The sequence below is a fragment of the Schistocerca cancellata genome, chromosome 6, assembly GCF_023864275.1.
Source record: "Schistocerca cancellata isolate TAMUIC-IGC-003103 chromosome 6, iqSchCanc2.1, whole genome shotgun sequence".
In the NCBI taxonomy this organism is placed as follows: domain Eukaryota; kingdom Metazoa; phylum Arthropoda; class Insecta; order Orthoptera; family Acrididae; genus Schistocerca; species Schistocerca cancellata.
This window is the reverse complement of record NC_064631.1, coordinates 152,576,591-152,591,941: the sequence shown is the minus strand read 5'-3', so window position 1 is coordinate 152,591,941 and position 15,351 is coordinate 152,576,591. Positions and strand designations below refer to the sequence as shown.

Here is a 15,351-nt window from a genome sequence, read left to right as displayed (position 1 = left end):
ACTCGAGGCAGCCGCACGGAGCACACAGCCATGCCGTACTGACGTAGAAGATATTCAAGGAGGAGCAGAATGCCAGTGTACAAGACTGTTATCAGCTTTGATGAGACACCAAACCCAGTATCTCAACAGGAGATACTGAGTGGGCCAATAACCTTTGTTGGCTGTAAGATTAATTTTTCTTGTAGAACAAATGAAGTAGTACCAGGGAATTCATGGATGACTATTGCTGTAGTAAGGGGTAATGAAAAGCCTCTAGCAGGATTGGAGTCTTACTATGACAGAGACCTTTTTATGGCTGTGTGCTGTACTCTGCATGTCGCTGTGTAAGGCGTGTGACTTTGAGTGGGACTTAGCCGCTGAGCGAGGCAGCCGCGCCTAGTATTACTAGCACCGTGTTGCTGGAAAATCAAACGGGCGGATGTTGCGCAACGCTGATAAGGCGCACTGGCGCTCGCTGTGTAGAGGCAGCTGCATGCTCAGTCGACTCGAGGCAGCCGCACGGAGCACACAGCCATGCCGTACCGACGTAGAAGATATTCAAGCATCTTGTATTTAATTTACCTGATCAATTCTGCTGATATAACTACTCATTTCTTTACAACCTGATACATGACTGTTGCTGCCCTTACAGACATTAGTATCAGTGAAATTCAACAGTAGCTATAGTTCTGTTACACACATGGATATTGTAGTGTGTATGTGGAGAAAGTCTTACTCAACTCCAATATTATTTACATTTACAATCGCAGACTTTTCTTTGGAATCAAATTACGTATATAGTTGTTATCCTAGACATGACATACAAATGCATTGTATACGGTGCTATTACGAGTACACAGGAGGAGGCGCGTAAGAAATGCCATCTAAAATATATCCAGAACAAGAAACTGTGTTGAGGCAGTGTCTTCAGTAAGTCATTGTGCACAATGCGGAAAATTTACGGACATATACAAGAAATTTTTAAATTTACAGCTGTTGAATCATGATACCAACTATCCTTTAAGAGGACTGTTGATGCCTGGAACTTCATTAAACAGCAACACAATAAATAACACTGCCACAAACCGCTGTTCAACCATTAGGAAAAGAGGTTATGGGGAACCAAGTGAGGTTAATCACTCATGACAGGTGCAGAATAGCAATGAGCCAGAAAGAGGGGGACTTCCCCTCCCATCCTTTGCTGGTAAAGTTCACATCTTCCAGCCCATGAATGTAAAAATCATTATTGTTAAACTCATGCAAATTGTAACTAAACTTGTTGAGAGTAATGTAAAAGTACCTAATCTGAGTCTGGCCTTAATCAGAATAATAGTTTCCATGTAAATCAAACTTTCAAAAATTTTGGAAGCAGTGTATTTTAAAGGCCAAGATTTAAATTTGGATGGTAAATGTATTATAGCATAAAAGTGTTACAATGATGTTTCTACTGTACTACATTTAGTATTTTTTGAGTTTTCTGGTAAATGTTAATTCTGGGCTAAAATGAACACAAAAATGTAGATTACCAACCCCTTAGCTATAAGTCAGAACAATGGTATTTTAGCACCATATTGTTGATGCAAATTAATAAAGATGTACCAATTTCTAGGCAAATCAATGCAATATTAACTGGTACATAAATGAGAAAGAGATCAGTTTTGAAAACAAGGATGACTCAGAGTTCCATTTGAAAAACTGTACAAGCAGTAATTATTTGAATAATGAAGACAAATTCAAACAAGATATTCCATAAACAATAATCTGTTACAGAAAAAATTTGAATGGAAATAGAATTCTAACTAGGATAAATATTTAGGATTTAGTGTTGCAAGGGGAGCCTTTTGTGCACACAGGTGGGTGTTTCGTTTGTCATCCACACAAAGAGGATAAAAGCACCGCATTAGATCAGTCTGGAGTAGTCTGCAAGAGTTGCTTGACATGCTCACTTAGTGATGGGTCCTGCAAGTTACAGCCACGAGTGTGAGCCTCAGATAGCTGCATATGGGAAAAACTTTAAATATTCATAAGTGAGACATGATTGTAATAAATTTGTATTTCATGAATTTAAACTTTCATAAAAGTATTAGGAAAATCTGCAACACTAAATGTTACAGCCTCATTCATTTCAATTTTGTGAGTTTTTGTGTGCCATCCATATCCAAGATTTGAAAGGCCAGTGGAGAACTAGATTTTCCACTTTTTAGCTAAGCAGAACTATCACTGAAAAAAGTGGCTTAGGTTTGATATAAACAGAGACTGCAATTAATAGAACTCTGACAGGATTTCCAATGTGAAATGTGCAAGGTGCTGAGGAAAAAGTATTATTTGTGTGATGTTTTACTGTTTGGTGCATGTTAACAAATGGAACTATGTATATACGAGCTTTTTCTTGGAACAGTGATTACAATACTCCAGTAACAATTTCCTCACTACATTGCACTATTAATTAAGAGGTCTTTCTCCCGCTAAGGAATACTTGAATGTCAGCAAGCAGAACACAGACTACAGGTAGCTTTTTACAACTATTCAGGTTACCTATCTCAGTAGTTTACAGGCCCTTGACCAAGGGGCTACAATTCACTCCTAATGACTGATTCTAGATTTTTATTCCTATTCAGTAAACAAGACATCCAGAAGGGATGCTAAGATTAAAACAAACCTGTCACAAAATAAGGTTCCACAAACGTCTGTTACACTCTATCAAATGTAAGAAAATACGTAATTGCGATATAGTTCACATATTTATTATTGTGACTGTCATGTTAAATGCTCAGAATATTGATGTTAAGCATTGATACAAGTTGGAAATTGATCCCTCTCATAAAATACACAAAATAGGCACTATTGCACATTGAACTTCATATGAATCTATTTCAGCACAAGGGGGTTATGTAGTGTTTCACAAGTCCATAGGTGTTAGTCTGGTGAATGGGGAGGCCACTTTGTGTTTTCCAAACAACTGATCCAATGTTGTCTAAATGTTCTTTTAAGAAGGTCTGTAACTATATGTGCAGAATGGATGGAACATCTGTCATGTTGGTATCACATGTCCACCAGAGGGATGTCTCTCAATAACTGTGGAACATTTGTATTAAGACTTGCAGATACTTGTGACTATTTAGAATACCATCAATAAAACATACCAATGATGCAGTTCTTGAAACTCAGACACAATACAATGACAGGCAAGGTCTTTTCCCATCTTCCCTTAACAGTATTAGCAGAATCTTGCATACAAATGCTACATCACTTTGCAGTTTTTGTAGCCATCATTCTGAACACTGTAGCTGATTTTGAAAGTCACTGCCATGAAGCTGGAAGGGAGTGAAATGGGGAAAGGATCAAATGCAATGGAGTATACTATACACCATAAACTACTTAGCTGATTTCTTCAACTTTTATAGTCCTGTCTTCCTCAGTTGCGCGCAATATTACGGTATATTAATAATTTTTATTTATGGTCCGTCTGACAGCAACTGAATAAAACACAATTTTAGTGCCATACGCGTTTCGCCTTTATTTTCTGCAAGGCATCATCAGTGGCAGGTTGCGTGGACAATTTCCTACATATTACGCTCCTGTTGCATTTTTGGTGTTGTTCTTCTTCTCATGAACGCCAATTTGCGGTTTTTTTCGCCATTCCACAACACTATACACAGAACGCTTGTTTTAAGGCCTTAAAACAAGCGTTCTGTGTATAGTGTTGTGGAATGGCGAAAAAAAACGCAAATTGGCGTTCATGAGAAGAAGAACAACACCAAAAATGCAACAGGAGCGTAATATGTAGGAAATTGTCCACGCAACCTGCCACTGATGATGCCTTGCAGAAAATAAAGGCGAAACGCGTATGGCACTAAAATTGTGTTTTATTCAGTTGCTGTCAGACGGTCCATAAATAAAAATTATTAATATACCGTAAGTAGCTGATTTCACTCACACTCTCAAGCTTCCTTATGCTGAGGTGGACTGTATCTTATCACAGTTAAAAATTTTGTTGCCGTTCTTTTTCATTAGCCTATTTTATTCTTCCCAGTTCCAAGTTTCTAAATTTTTTTTATAATGTCTACTTAGACAGATCATGAGAGCTTGGCATAATCGAGGTACCTTTCAGCAGATAACTGCACCGTACCTATAACAGTTCGGGAAAATTCATCATAAACAAAAACTATACTATGTAATCAAAAATATCCGGATACCCCCAAAAACACACGTTTTTCATATTGGGTGCATTGTGTTGCCACCTATTTCCAGGTACTCCATATCAACAACCACAGTAGTCATTAGTCATTGTGAGAGAGTAGAATTGAGCGTTCTGTGGAACTCATGGACTTCGAACGTGGTCAGGTGATTGGGTGTCTCTTGTGTCATATGTCTGTACACAAGATTTCCACACTCCTAAACATCCCTAGGTCCACTGTCTCCGATGTGATACTGAAGTGGAAACGTGAAGGGACACATGCAGCACAAAAGCGTACAGGCCGAACCCGTCTGTTGACTGACAGAGACCACAGACAGTTGAAGAGGGTCATAATGTGTAATAGGCAAACTTCTATCTGGACCATCACACAGGAATTCCAATCTGCATCAGGATCCACGGTAAGTACTATGACAGTTAGGCGAGAGGTGAGAAAACTTGGATTTCACGGTCAAGCAGCTGCTCATAAGCCGCATATCACGCTGGTAAACGCCAAATAACGCCTCGCTTGGTGTAAGGAGCGTAAACATTGGATGACTGAACATGGAAAAACATTGTGTGGAGTTACGAATCACAGTACACAATGTGACGATCTGATAGCTGGGTGTGGGTATGGTAAATACCTGGTGAATCCTATAGACTTGAATCCTATAGAACACCTTTGGGATGTTTTGAACACCAACTTCGTGCCAAGCCTCACCGACTGACATCGATACCTCTCCTCAGTGCAGCACTCGATGAAGAATGGACTGCCATTCCCCAATAAACCTTCCAGTGCCTGACTGAATGTATGCCTGCGAGAGTGGAAGCTGTCACAAGGATAAGGGTGGGCCAACACCATATAGAATTCCAGCATTACTGACGGAGGGCGCCATGAACTTGTAAGTCATTTTCAGCCAGGTGTCCGGATACTTTTGATCACATAGTGTTCATCCATCTTTTCAACTGTCAAATATATTGTGAAACTCTGAATAGTTTTATGAGGCAAATGTCTATTGTATCTACATCTATATCCATATTTTGCATATCACTGAGAAGTGCATAGTGCAGGATACCTCCCATTGTATAAGTTATCAAGGCTTTTTCCATTCCATTTACTCACGGAGTGGACTGCGTGAAGAGTGATTGCTTAAGTCTCTCTTTGCTTGCTGTAATAAGTCCAATCTTGTCTTCACAATTCATATGGGAGCAATAAAGTTGTGTATATTCCTAGATTAATTGCTTAAAGTTTGTTCTTTAGATTTTGTCAGTATGGTTTCTTGGGATAGTTTATGTATATCTTCAAGTGTTTGCCAGTTCAGGCTTTTCATCATATCTGTGATGCTACACCACGGGTCAAGTGAACGCCCTTATTTGTATATGTTCAGTATAACCTGTTAGCCCTATTTGGAACAGAGCTCACACTAATGAGCTATATTCTACAATGGGTCACACAAGTGTTTTGTAAGCAATCTTCTTTGCAGACTGATTTTATTTTGCTACTATTCTACCACTGAAGTGAAATCTATTTCATACCCTAGAAATTGTTACCTCCAGGTATCTGTATAAGTTCACTGATTCACAGGATATTATGTTTTGTCATTTTGTTAAGTGCACAACTTCACTTTTATTAAAATTTTACATCGGACACTTGAGAGATCTCTTCTCTTGTCAGAGAGTTAGTGGTTTACAGTGCAGTTACCTTGTTATTATTTGGTGAAGTTCAATACATACTTTGTCCCAGAAATGCTCTTCGGAGACTCTTTCTAGTGCCACAAAAAAAGAGAAGTGTTCCACAAAAATACCAATGTTACAATTTGTCAGCTATAAACATTAAAATTACTTGCATATGTCAAAAAATTCACAACACTGTCCACTATAACTTAGCGAAAACCACACCTCAATATATTTACTCGCTCTGTAAAAACTTTCAGTTGCCTTTCTTAGCTGCCTCACCCGGTATTTACAAGCATACATCAAAAAATGATTCATCTGCATTAAAAATTATTGGGTTACTCACATGCACACAATATAGGTGTTTGGACTTACCTTGACCAGCAATAGCTGCTAAATATGAAGAATCTCTGACGTGCATTGATGCCCTGAATGATGGATTTCCATCTACAAGCATAGTGAACCGATGTGACGACTTTGGAGTATCAATTGATGCTGTATCTTTAAAATTCAAGAAGGAACTACTACTTGATAATCGACTGCCAGCACTATGTTTGTTACAAGGATCAAGATGTTTGCTTCCATCTGATGATGCATTTAAACGGTTGAGATTCTCCAGCACTATACTCAGCCATGGTAAGTAGATAGCAGCAATACGTGCCATTTGACCCTAAACAGAATATAGAAAAAAATGAGGAGAATACATAAATACAAACAAGTAATATCTGACAAATAATCCAAAAACATTCATGCACAGTCAGAAATAGAAAGATTTACAATAAACAACAAATATAACTACCTCAAAACTCATCCTTGTCTTCTGTTAAACAGGGACAGTTGGTGCTAACATAACACTAGCACTTATTTTTTTCGAAGCAATTGAAATATTTTATATAATCTTTACAAACACATATGTTCCTGATCTACACCTAGATCTACCACTACAAAAAGCAGGCATGCGGACTCCTCTATTGCTACAGCAAACTGTCCTTACAATGCAAGCTCTGATACTGGGGCATGACAGGGACTGACTGCTTATCAGTGTTTGGTACTTCAAACAGATACAGCACAATTAACATACACAAAAATCTTTCTGTGCATAGTCAAATATCATACAGCACATCATCACCCATTTGGGTAGTGCCAACCCAGGGAACAAGGTTACATAAGCAATGTCAGATATTGTAGGTTCAACCATGTTCAGTGACATGCTCTGACACCAGATGTTTGTCCTTCCCCATGAACACAGACCAGCTATGACTCATTAACCTTGGTGGACGTCCGGTTGGTAACCATGTCCCTGTGAATGGCTATGCTGACGTTGTAGTGGAAGTGGTTATATGGTATGTCTACATTCCAGGGGTTCTCTATGTTCTGTATACCTGTCGCAGGACTGGTACAGAATTATTAGGAAGGGTAAGCCTTGCATCTGGATCTTTCACATGGATACAATCCATGTTGGATGTAAGAATGTCATAAGACCAAAATAATATAATCTGTAGATAGATTTGGTGGGCAGCAGAACCTCTCTTTATTGCAATCAAAATCCTGGTGGAGAATAAGGCACAGCTTTTTTAATCTGTGTTACATTGAATAATTAGCTATGGCTGATTAGTAGGAATAGTTGGAGTGTTATTTATTCATTACTGTGCACCCACTGTACAAGGGAGATGTTATGGTGCAAAGAGGATGTAAGCTATTGATGTAGAGGAACTGTTGGACATTGGTGGGTTTGATATGAAGGGTGATTTTTATGGATCTGGCAGGGAGACAGACATCAACACCCAGAAAATTGGCAAGTTATACTGAAGAGGATAAGGTGAACAACAGAATAAAAGGTGTAGAATGAGGTCAGTGCACCTTAGGCCTGCAATTTGGAAATTTGTGGTAAAGTCTTATGGGACCAAACTGCTGAGGTCACTGGTCCCTAAGCTTACACACTACTTAGCCTAACTTTCACCATGGATGACACACACATCCATGCCCGAGGGAGGACTCAAACCTCCGACAGGGGGAGCTGCACGGACCGTGACAAGATGCCTCAGCCCGCGCGGCTACCCCACGCGTCCTTAGGCCCAAGTCAAATCACAAAGACGCTATCAAATAACCTGGACCACACAAGTGCTTATGATCCTGGGTGGTTAGGGAAGATTTCTCTAAAAGGGTTTAAGATCTTGGGTGTTTTCAAAGGATTTCTCTACCTGGTCTGTACCTGGTTGTGTATGAGGTGCCATGCAAGTGACCATGATGGTGTCATGGATTTCTTTGTATTCCCTCCTCTCAAAGAAGCAGCTGTTGGTAAGGTAGTGATTTGGTGATGGACTTGGAACATGTTGGGGTATTATAACAAGCTGCTGTCAAAGGTGTTAAGCAGGGAGTGACATGGTAATGAGGAAGTAATTGTGGAGAGGTGATGGGGCAGTTGTTGGTGTACGTGATTAAGTGGGGAGTCAGGTTATGGTTCATGGATAGGAGATGTTCATCAGCTAGAGAAAACATTCTTGCTGTAGGGGTCAAAGTAACTGCATGCCACTGGGTATATAGAGTGGGTTAGTGTGTGGACTGTAAGAAGCGTATAAAAGGTGGGTATGTGGTGGTGAGGGAGGAGATGCAATAAAGAAAATTGCTATTTGGATAAGGGGCCAACAGGTCATGGTACAAAAGACTAAGAAGACTAAGAACTAATGAACTGATTAACAAATAAACTGTGGAGATTGGAGCAAGGATCACTGGAACAGGGAAGAAACTGACACTGAAACATTAGGTACATACCAACAATTAAAAAAATAGTATTTTTTACTCTTGTAATACAGAACCAAAGATGAATTTTTGTTAGCAAAAAAACTGAATGTCAACTGCTTAAAATATTGTTCTTACTGGGGCCACATAATTGTTTTGGAGGTTTATTTAAAGTAGCTATTACAATCACAGTTCAAAAGCTTTAGATAGTCTACAGTTTTCAGCATGGAGCTGCTGCACTGAAGAAGTCCACTTTAATTCAAATTATACAGTTTGTTTGAACATTATTTCAAGATGCAGCAGTTCAAAATTTAAGAGTACCAACACTCTTAATCTGAAGAAAGCATTCTCACACAAAAATCAAACCAAGAATGCTTTATTCTATACTGAGAACCAAAGAAATTTAGACAACAAATAAACATTAAAAACAAAAGAAGAAGAACAAGAAATTAACAATTTTTGAGGGAAGAATTTTTGATGAATATTGCTGCTGTCTTTAGTGAGGGAAGAAGTTTTGACATATATTGCTGTTGTCTGTAGTAATGTGGTCAACAGTGGAAAAATTGCAACAAAGCAGTTCAGTAATTACTTCTCACAAGGATTCACAGACTTAATAATAATTAATCTATCAATGAATAATCATTAAATCAATCAATAATAATTACTTATCAGAAGAACTTATTAAGGTCTACGATTTTGAAAACTGGTGGCTGAGGCTACAAAGGACAACAACCATTTCATCTATTCCAAAACTACACCACACCAGATGGTAGTAACAATGGCAACTGCTCACCTGTCAATGGCAATGCAGCTTCAAAGAGTTGCATTGATGTGGTTCCAATAACATCACAATGCACAGAACTGCTCTTCAATGAGCTGTATCAAAACTAAATCGATTTTTAAAAATTTTGTTTGGTTGTATTTTGTGGTAGTTAAAGTGTGTTTCTGTTTGAAAGACTGATTTAATGGAATTAACTCTGTCAGTGTGACAAAATTTAATGGGATACATTATTTATTAACTTGTTATTACCAGAGTGGACAAGAAGAACAGAGGAAATGTTTAGTACCACATCTGAATTAAACATTAGGAGGGAACAACTAATAAAAACAATGCCAACTTATATACTAAACTAGATACTACCAATGCAAGTATCAAATCTCAATGTGATGAGTTGGATACTATTAAAAGGAACATAGACAATCAAGGTACTAGATTTGAAAAGGCTCTGGCCAATTCAAAGGAACAAACAATTGCTGAATTTAAAAACAGACTAGAAATTGCTAGCGTTGATTTAAAAGACAAAATACATAAGCAGGTCCAGAGACTTGAAGAACACATCACAGACTCATGAAAAGAAAACTTCAAAATAAATAATCGAATAGCTTGATTAGAATCTACTGTCATAAAAATAACAAATGAGCTACATTTTAGGTTACTTGTATAATCTAATTTAGTGGTAAATACATTAGTTACAGGTTTTGTTGAGTTAAATATTGGATCAAAACAAACCTCAGACAAAGAGTGTCAGTCTGAACAGTTCAAAATCATATACAGATTTAAGCAGGGTAGAAGTTTTCCATTCCATTTTGTCAAATTTGGAAGATGGTAGTTGTTATTTATTCAAACTAAACTATCGACAATATGTTGTATTAACTATCAATACACCTCCTTCACCAGATGTGGGAGGCTTATCAGACTATTTAGGACAGATTCATTGATTTTAATGCCCAATTACAATTAAACTAGTGAAACACATACTTGACAGATTTTTGTCAACAATTTTGGAATGACTGTGTAGACTTCAGATGTCTATAAACTTTTACTGTTAATGTATATGACATATATGGTGTTTTTGTACGATTATGTGCTGATATTTCTGTAAGTGTGAACAATTTAATATTAACATTTATTGCAGTGATTACTTATGAAAAAGACAGAGTGAGAGATAGCTAAAAAATATATTTTTGAACTTTAAATTAGATCAATAGTGATTTTAAGTATTTTGGGAAAATTAAAAGTACATGGAAAAGGAAAATTTCAGATAGAACATCAACAGCCTTGTGACTAATTAAGCAAACTGAAGTACGCGTGTTGACTGATGTATCTATAAATGCGTCTTGAGATACATTTTTCGATCCCACTGACACAGAGTGGTAACAGTTAAGTGTCATCAACTTCAGGGGAGTTCATAATCTGTATCAACTATGCACACAGACACAAGGCTCCAGCTGTCAGTTGTATTTTTCCCTATTTAGATTTCAATTACACCTACATCCATATTCCGCAAACAACCATGAAGTGCATGGCAGAGGATCTGTCCTATTACATCAGTTATTAGGGTTTCTTCCCACTCCTTTCATGTATGGAGTGCGGGAAGAATGATTGTCTGAATGCCTCGGTTTGTGCTGTAATTATTACAATCTTGTCCTCACAATCCATATGTGACCAATACGTAGGGGGTTGTAGTATATTTCTGGAGTCATTATTTAATGCCAGTTCTTGAAACTTCGTTATTATACCGTCTCGGGATGGTTTATGTCTACCTTCAAGAGTCTGCAAGTTCACTTTTTCAGCATCATTGCGACACACTCCATGAGCCAGACAAAACTATGACAATTCATGGTGCCCTTCTCTGTATACATTCAATATCCCCTCTTAGTTCTACTTGATACAGTTCCCACACACTTGAGCAAAATTCTACAATGGGGCACACGAGTGATTTGCAAGCAATCTCCTTTGTCGACTGATTCCACTTTCCCAGTATTCTCCCAATAAACTGATGTCTAGTGCTTGCTTTAGCCACAACAGAGCCTCTGTGAACATTACATTTCCTATATCTACAAAGTGTTACACCCAGGTATTTCTACGAGTTGGCCGATTACAACTGTGACCCACTGATATTATAGTCACAGTATACCACGTATTTTTCTTTTTTGAGAAGTGCACAATTTTGTACTTCTGAACATTTACAGCAAGTTGTCAATCTATGCACCACTTTAAAATCTTATCAACATCTGACTGAATATTTATGCATCTTCCTTCAGACAGTACTTCATTATCGATAACTGTATCATCAGCATATTGTCTACAAGGTAATTAACGTACAACATGAACAGCAAGGATTCCAACACGCTTCCCAGAGGCACACTCAAAGTTACTTCTACTCTGTCAATGACTCTCCATCTGCAATAACACGCTACGTCCTCCCTACCAAAAAGTCTGTAATTTAGTCACAAATGTCAGTTCATTTTTCCATATGACTGAACTTTTATAACAATCAAGGGTGTAGTACGGAGTCAAATGCTTCTTGGAAATTAAGAAATACTGCATCTGCCCGACTGTCATGATTCAAAACTTTCAGTATGTCATGTGAGACAAGTATGAATTGGGCTATTATTATTATTATTATTATTATTATTATTTATTGTCGAATTTAACTATATGAATATGGCATGGTAGCATTGTCACAATGAAGAAAAGGAAAGAGTGAAAGGTACCTCCATACAGTAGTTGAATGACAAATTAACATCCAAGTGACCACCACGTAGGGCAGTTTAGAGCCACAGTAACACAATATAGTGGCAAGATGCAAAACAAATATCCTCTGACCATGATAAATGGAAAACAGAGGAGTACACTTATGAGAACACTGTGCTCCTTTCTCATGTGCATCTTTTCAGGGGTGCACTTTATTTTTATGGGTGACAATGCACTATTGTAACAAACTTCTTGTGTGGAGGAGCTCTTGGAATGAGAGGATATTCCATTAGTAGACTCGCCTGAATATTCCCCAGACTTAAATCCCATTGATCATGTATGGGGTACACAGGGGAAACACAATGCAACATGTCCTCAAGCACCAACGACATTCCAGTACTTGTCAATCACACTGGTAGATGAACAGAGTGACCTACTATAAGAACTCCTTACCAACCTTGTGGTCAGACTTAGCATTGTCAGTGCTATCCATGGTGATCACATGCCCGTTACGAAACATGTCCTGCCTTTTGTGATGTCCAGAAGCCATCATAAATTGTGTTAAGTTCAGAGTAATTATTGTCTTTGAGTAAAAGTGTCATTTGTATTTGTCTAGTTGTGTTTCTTCCACAAAGCTTATGAACTACAACCTAGCAGTTCTTTCTATGTATGGTTCAAGCTTCGTCACACTAGTTTACTTGGCAGTGACACATCACGCATAAAGTTACTTTTGTCCAGAAGTTTTGCATACCAGTGTATTTTGCCCCCAAAAAAGTAACTCTTCTTGCTCAATAGCTTGGTTAATAGTAGTGACACAATGAGTAAGTATGTGCTGTAATCATTATGGCACAATATTTTGCAAGTATGCAGTAGCATAATGTACAGGTCTTATCTATCTGATGATTAGTATGTTTTCTAATGGATGGCATTAACAATGGTTGTTAGGAGCTTTTGCAAGAGGAATTTATACTGTCTGATAGTACAAAGTTTTATGACTGGGTGTGTACAATTTTCTTTTAGTGGAGGTCTGCTCGACTTGGTGTAACTAGTTCATTACATCGTCTTACTAAGATGGAGTGAAAATTGAGTAAGAGATATGCCACCAAAGTCAAGTCTATTCAGCAGATTGTGGTTGCCATTTGTAATGCTACTCTCACCACAGACTTTGAAAAGTAGCGTTTTAGAACCAATTTTTGGGGCCTGGGAGGGGAGGAGGGTTTGAAACCAGTGGTGTTTGTTCTGTAGAACTGACTAAGATCTTTGTACTACAGTCCACTGGTGAAGTATCCTCCAGGATGGGAAGGAGGTGGTGGTGGTGGTGGTGGTGGTGGTGAGGGGGATAGTTACTGCGTGGGAGTCTGTCATCTATCCTTACTTGGTTTTAACGTTTCTAGTTTTACCTTCCTCAACTTTCTACTCCACCAGGAGTACCAAGTCTATCCTTTCTCTTTCCACATTTAATAATTTCCATTGCAGAAACACTTCTTTTTTCCAGATATTAAAAGCTGTTTTCAAAGGGTTGCCATAGACACTGCAAAACATAGGCAGTTTCCGGACAAAGCTATGCAGCATAAAATTTACGATCAGAAGTGGTGCTTATTGAATATGCCTTGAGAAGAGATAAACATGAAATGCTCAACTGTAGTTAACTGGGAAGCTAGTGAATAAACTAGAGGTGTGAACTGGACTACCGGACCTCGCTGTGGTTGGTCCACATTTTCAAATGAACTACGACTGTTTTCAAAATGACTAAGGACAAACCAAATTAAGGCTGTTACATGTTTAATGAATTCAAAGTGGAATTATACTAGCTGATATTTCATCAAGATGCTGTATATACGCATCTTCCAGTTTATTCAGTTTACGAGATGATAAACCTTTGTTAGACCCTGTCCTTCACCCACCTACCTCCTTTCCTGCTCTCACTCCAACACTATACAGCCTTCTATTCCACCAATGCACTCTCAGTCTTTTTTCTCCTCCTCTACTTCCCCCTCCCCTCCCCTCCCCTTCCCTTCCCCTGTCTAGCCCCCTAACTGCACCAACCTGTTCTACCATGTCCCCACTGCCTCCTCCTTACACCCGCTACCCAGACTGCTTCTCCCATTTGAGACAGTGGCCAGAGACAGTGGTCGTGTGTGCGTGTGTGTGTGTGTGTGTGTGTGTGTGTGTGTGTGTGTGTGTGTGTGTTGTCTACTTTAGAAGAAAGCCTTCTGTCGAAAAGCTCAAATGCTTAGCAGTCCCTTTATAACTCAACCTCTCCCCTCTACAGTGAGACGCAATCTATCCTTTTCATAATGTTGTCAAATGATTATAGAATTTTTTTAAGTTTGCAGCTCTTATGAGGTCATAGCGAGAGGGTTGCAGCCTGCAGTAATAGCAAGTGTGTACACTCTTGCCCTACAGCATGTCACCATCTTTCACTTTAATATGCTACGCCATTGAACTGTAATGATAAATCCTGACTCGTGGCCTTGACTCCTTCAATTATTTAAATCCTACCTTTCATTTATTTTTAAGTGGAGAGGACTTTCTGATATATCTGAGGTATCTACTCATAAGCTACAGTATGGCAAAAACCTAGGGCAAAGCATTTTCAAATAACAGGCTCCATTCGCTAATTCTTAAATGAACAAAATCGAAAGACGATAACATATAAATCAGGTTATAAGATGTCATTTTTGAAGAACAGGAATTACTTCAGAAGAGAGCGTGTTCCTGTTTCAGAAATTATGATGTATTTTAAGTCTTTCTAGATACCACAACTGAAACTGAAGACAATTCTGATGATAGCGATAAAAGTGAAAACTACGTAATGACTTAATAAGATGTGATGAAAAATTTAACCACAGTACAAGAGTTACATGAATGGTCGAGAGTTAAACATCCAATGAGCAATTGGGATTGAGTAGCTGCTGCTTTAACATATTATGGAGAACCACAAATGATTCAAGGAGCTAGGAAATCAAATCCTTGAGATCAATGGAAGGAAGCAACGGATCAAGAAATATTAGAATGACGACCAGGCATGTGTTTTAGAAGATTTTTCTTCAAGATAATAGTCTTTTTATGTAAATTACGAAACAAAAGTAAATGTTTATGGTTCTATGGATAAAGACAAGGCTAGAATGGCAATTTAGGAGTTATCACAAGAAACAAGGGACTTGTGATTCTTCAGGATTTCTTGGCAACTTGCTAACATTCTCTAGTTGTAGGGTGTATTACCAGAGATCATAATCTTCTTTGCATGATACGCTACCTATGACTGAATGTTGGATGGAGCGTGCCTGTAATTTGTGCCTTCTGG

The 15,351-nt window shown here is 38.3% G+C and overlaps 1 protein-coding gene across 1 annotated transcript in view; it reads right to left on the bottom strand.

Moving 5' to 3' along the window:
- Positions 1-15,351, bottom strand: part of LOC126191417 (dedicator of cytokinesis protein 9) — a 374,795-nt gene that overhangs the window by 122,583 nt on the left and 236,861 nt on the right. Inside the window, exon 23 of the mRNA XM_049932289.1 lies at positions 6,203-6,497. Within this exon, the coding sequence (XP_049788246.1) occupies positions 6,203-6,497 (295 nt within the window). The remainder of the gene's footprint in view (positions 1-6,202; positions 6,498-15,351) is intronic.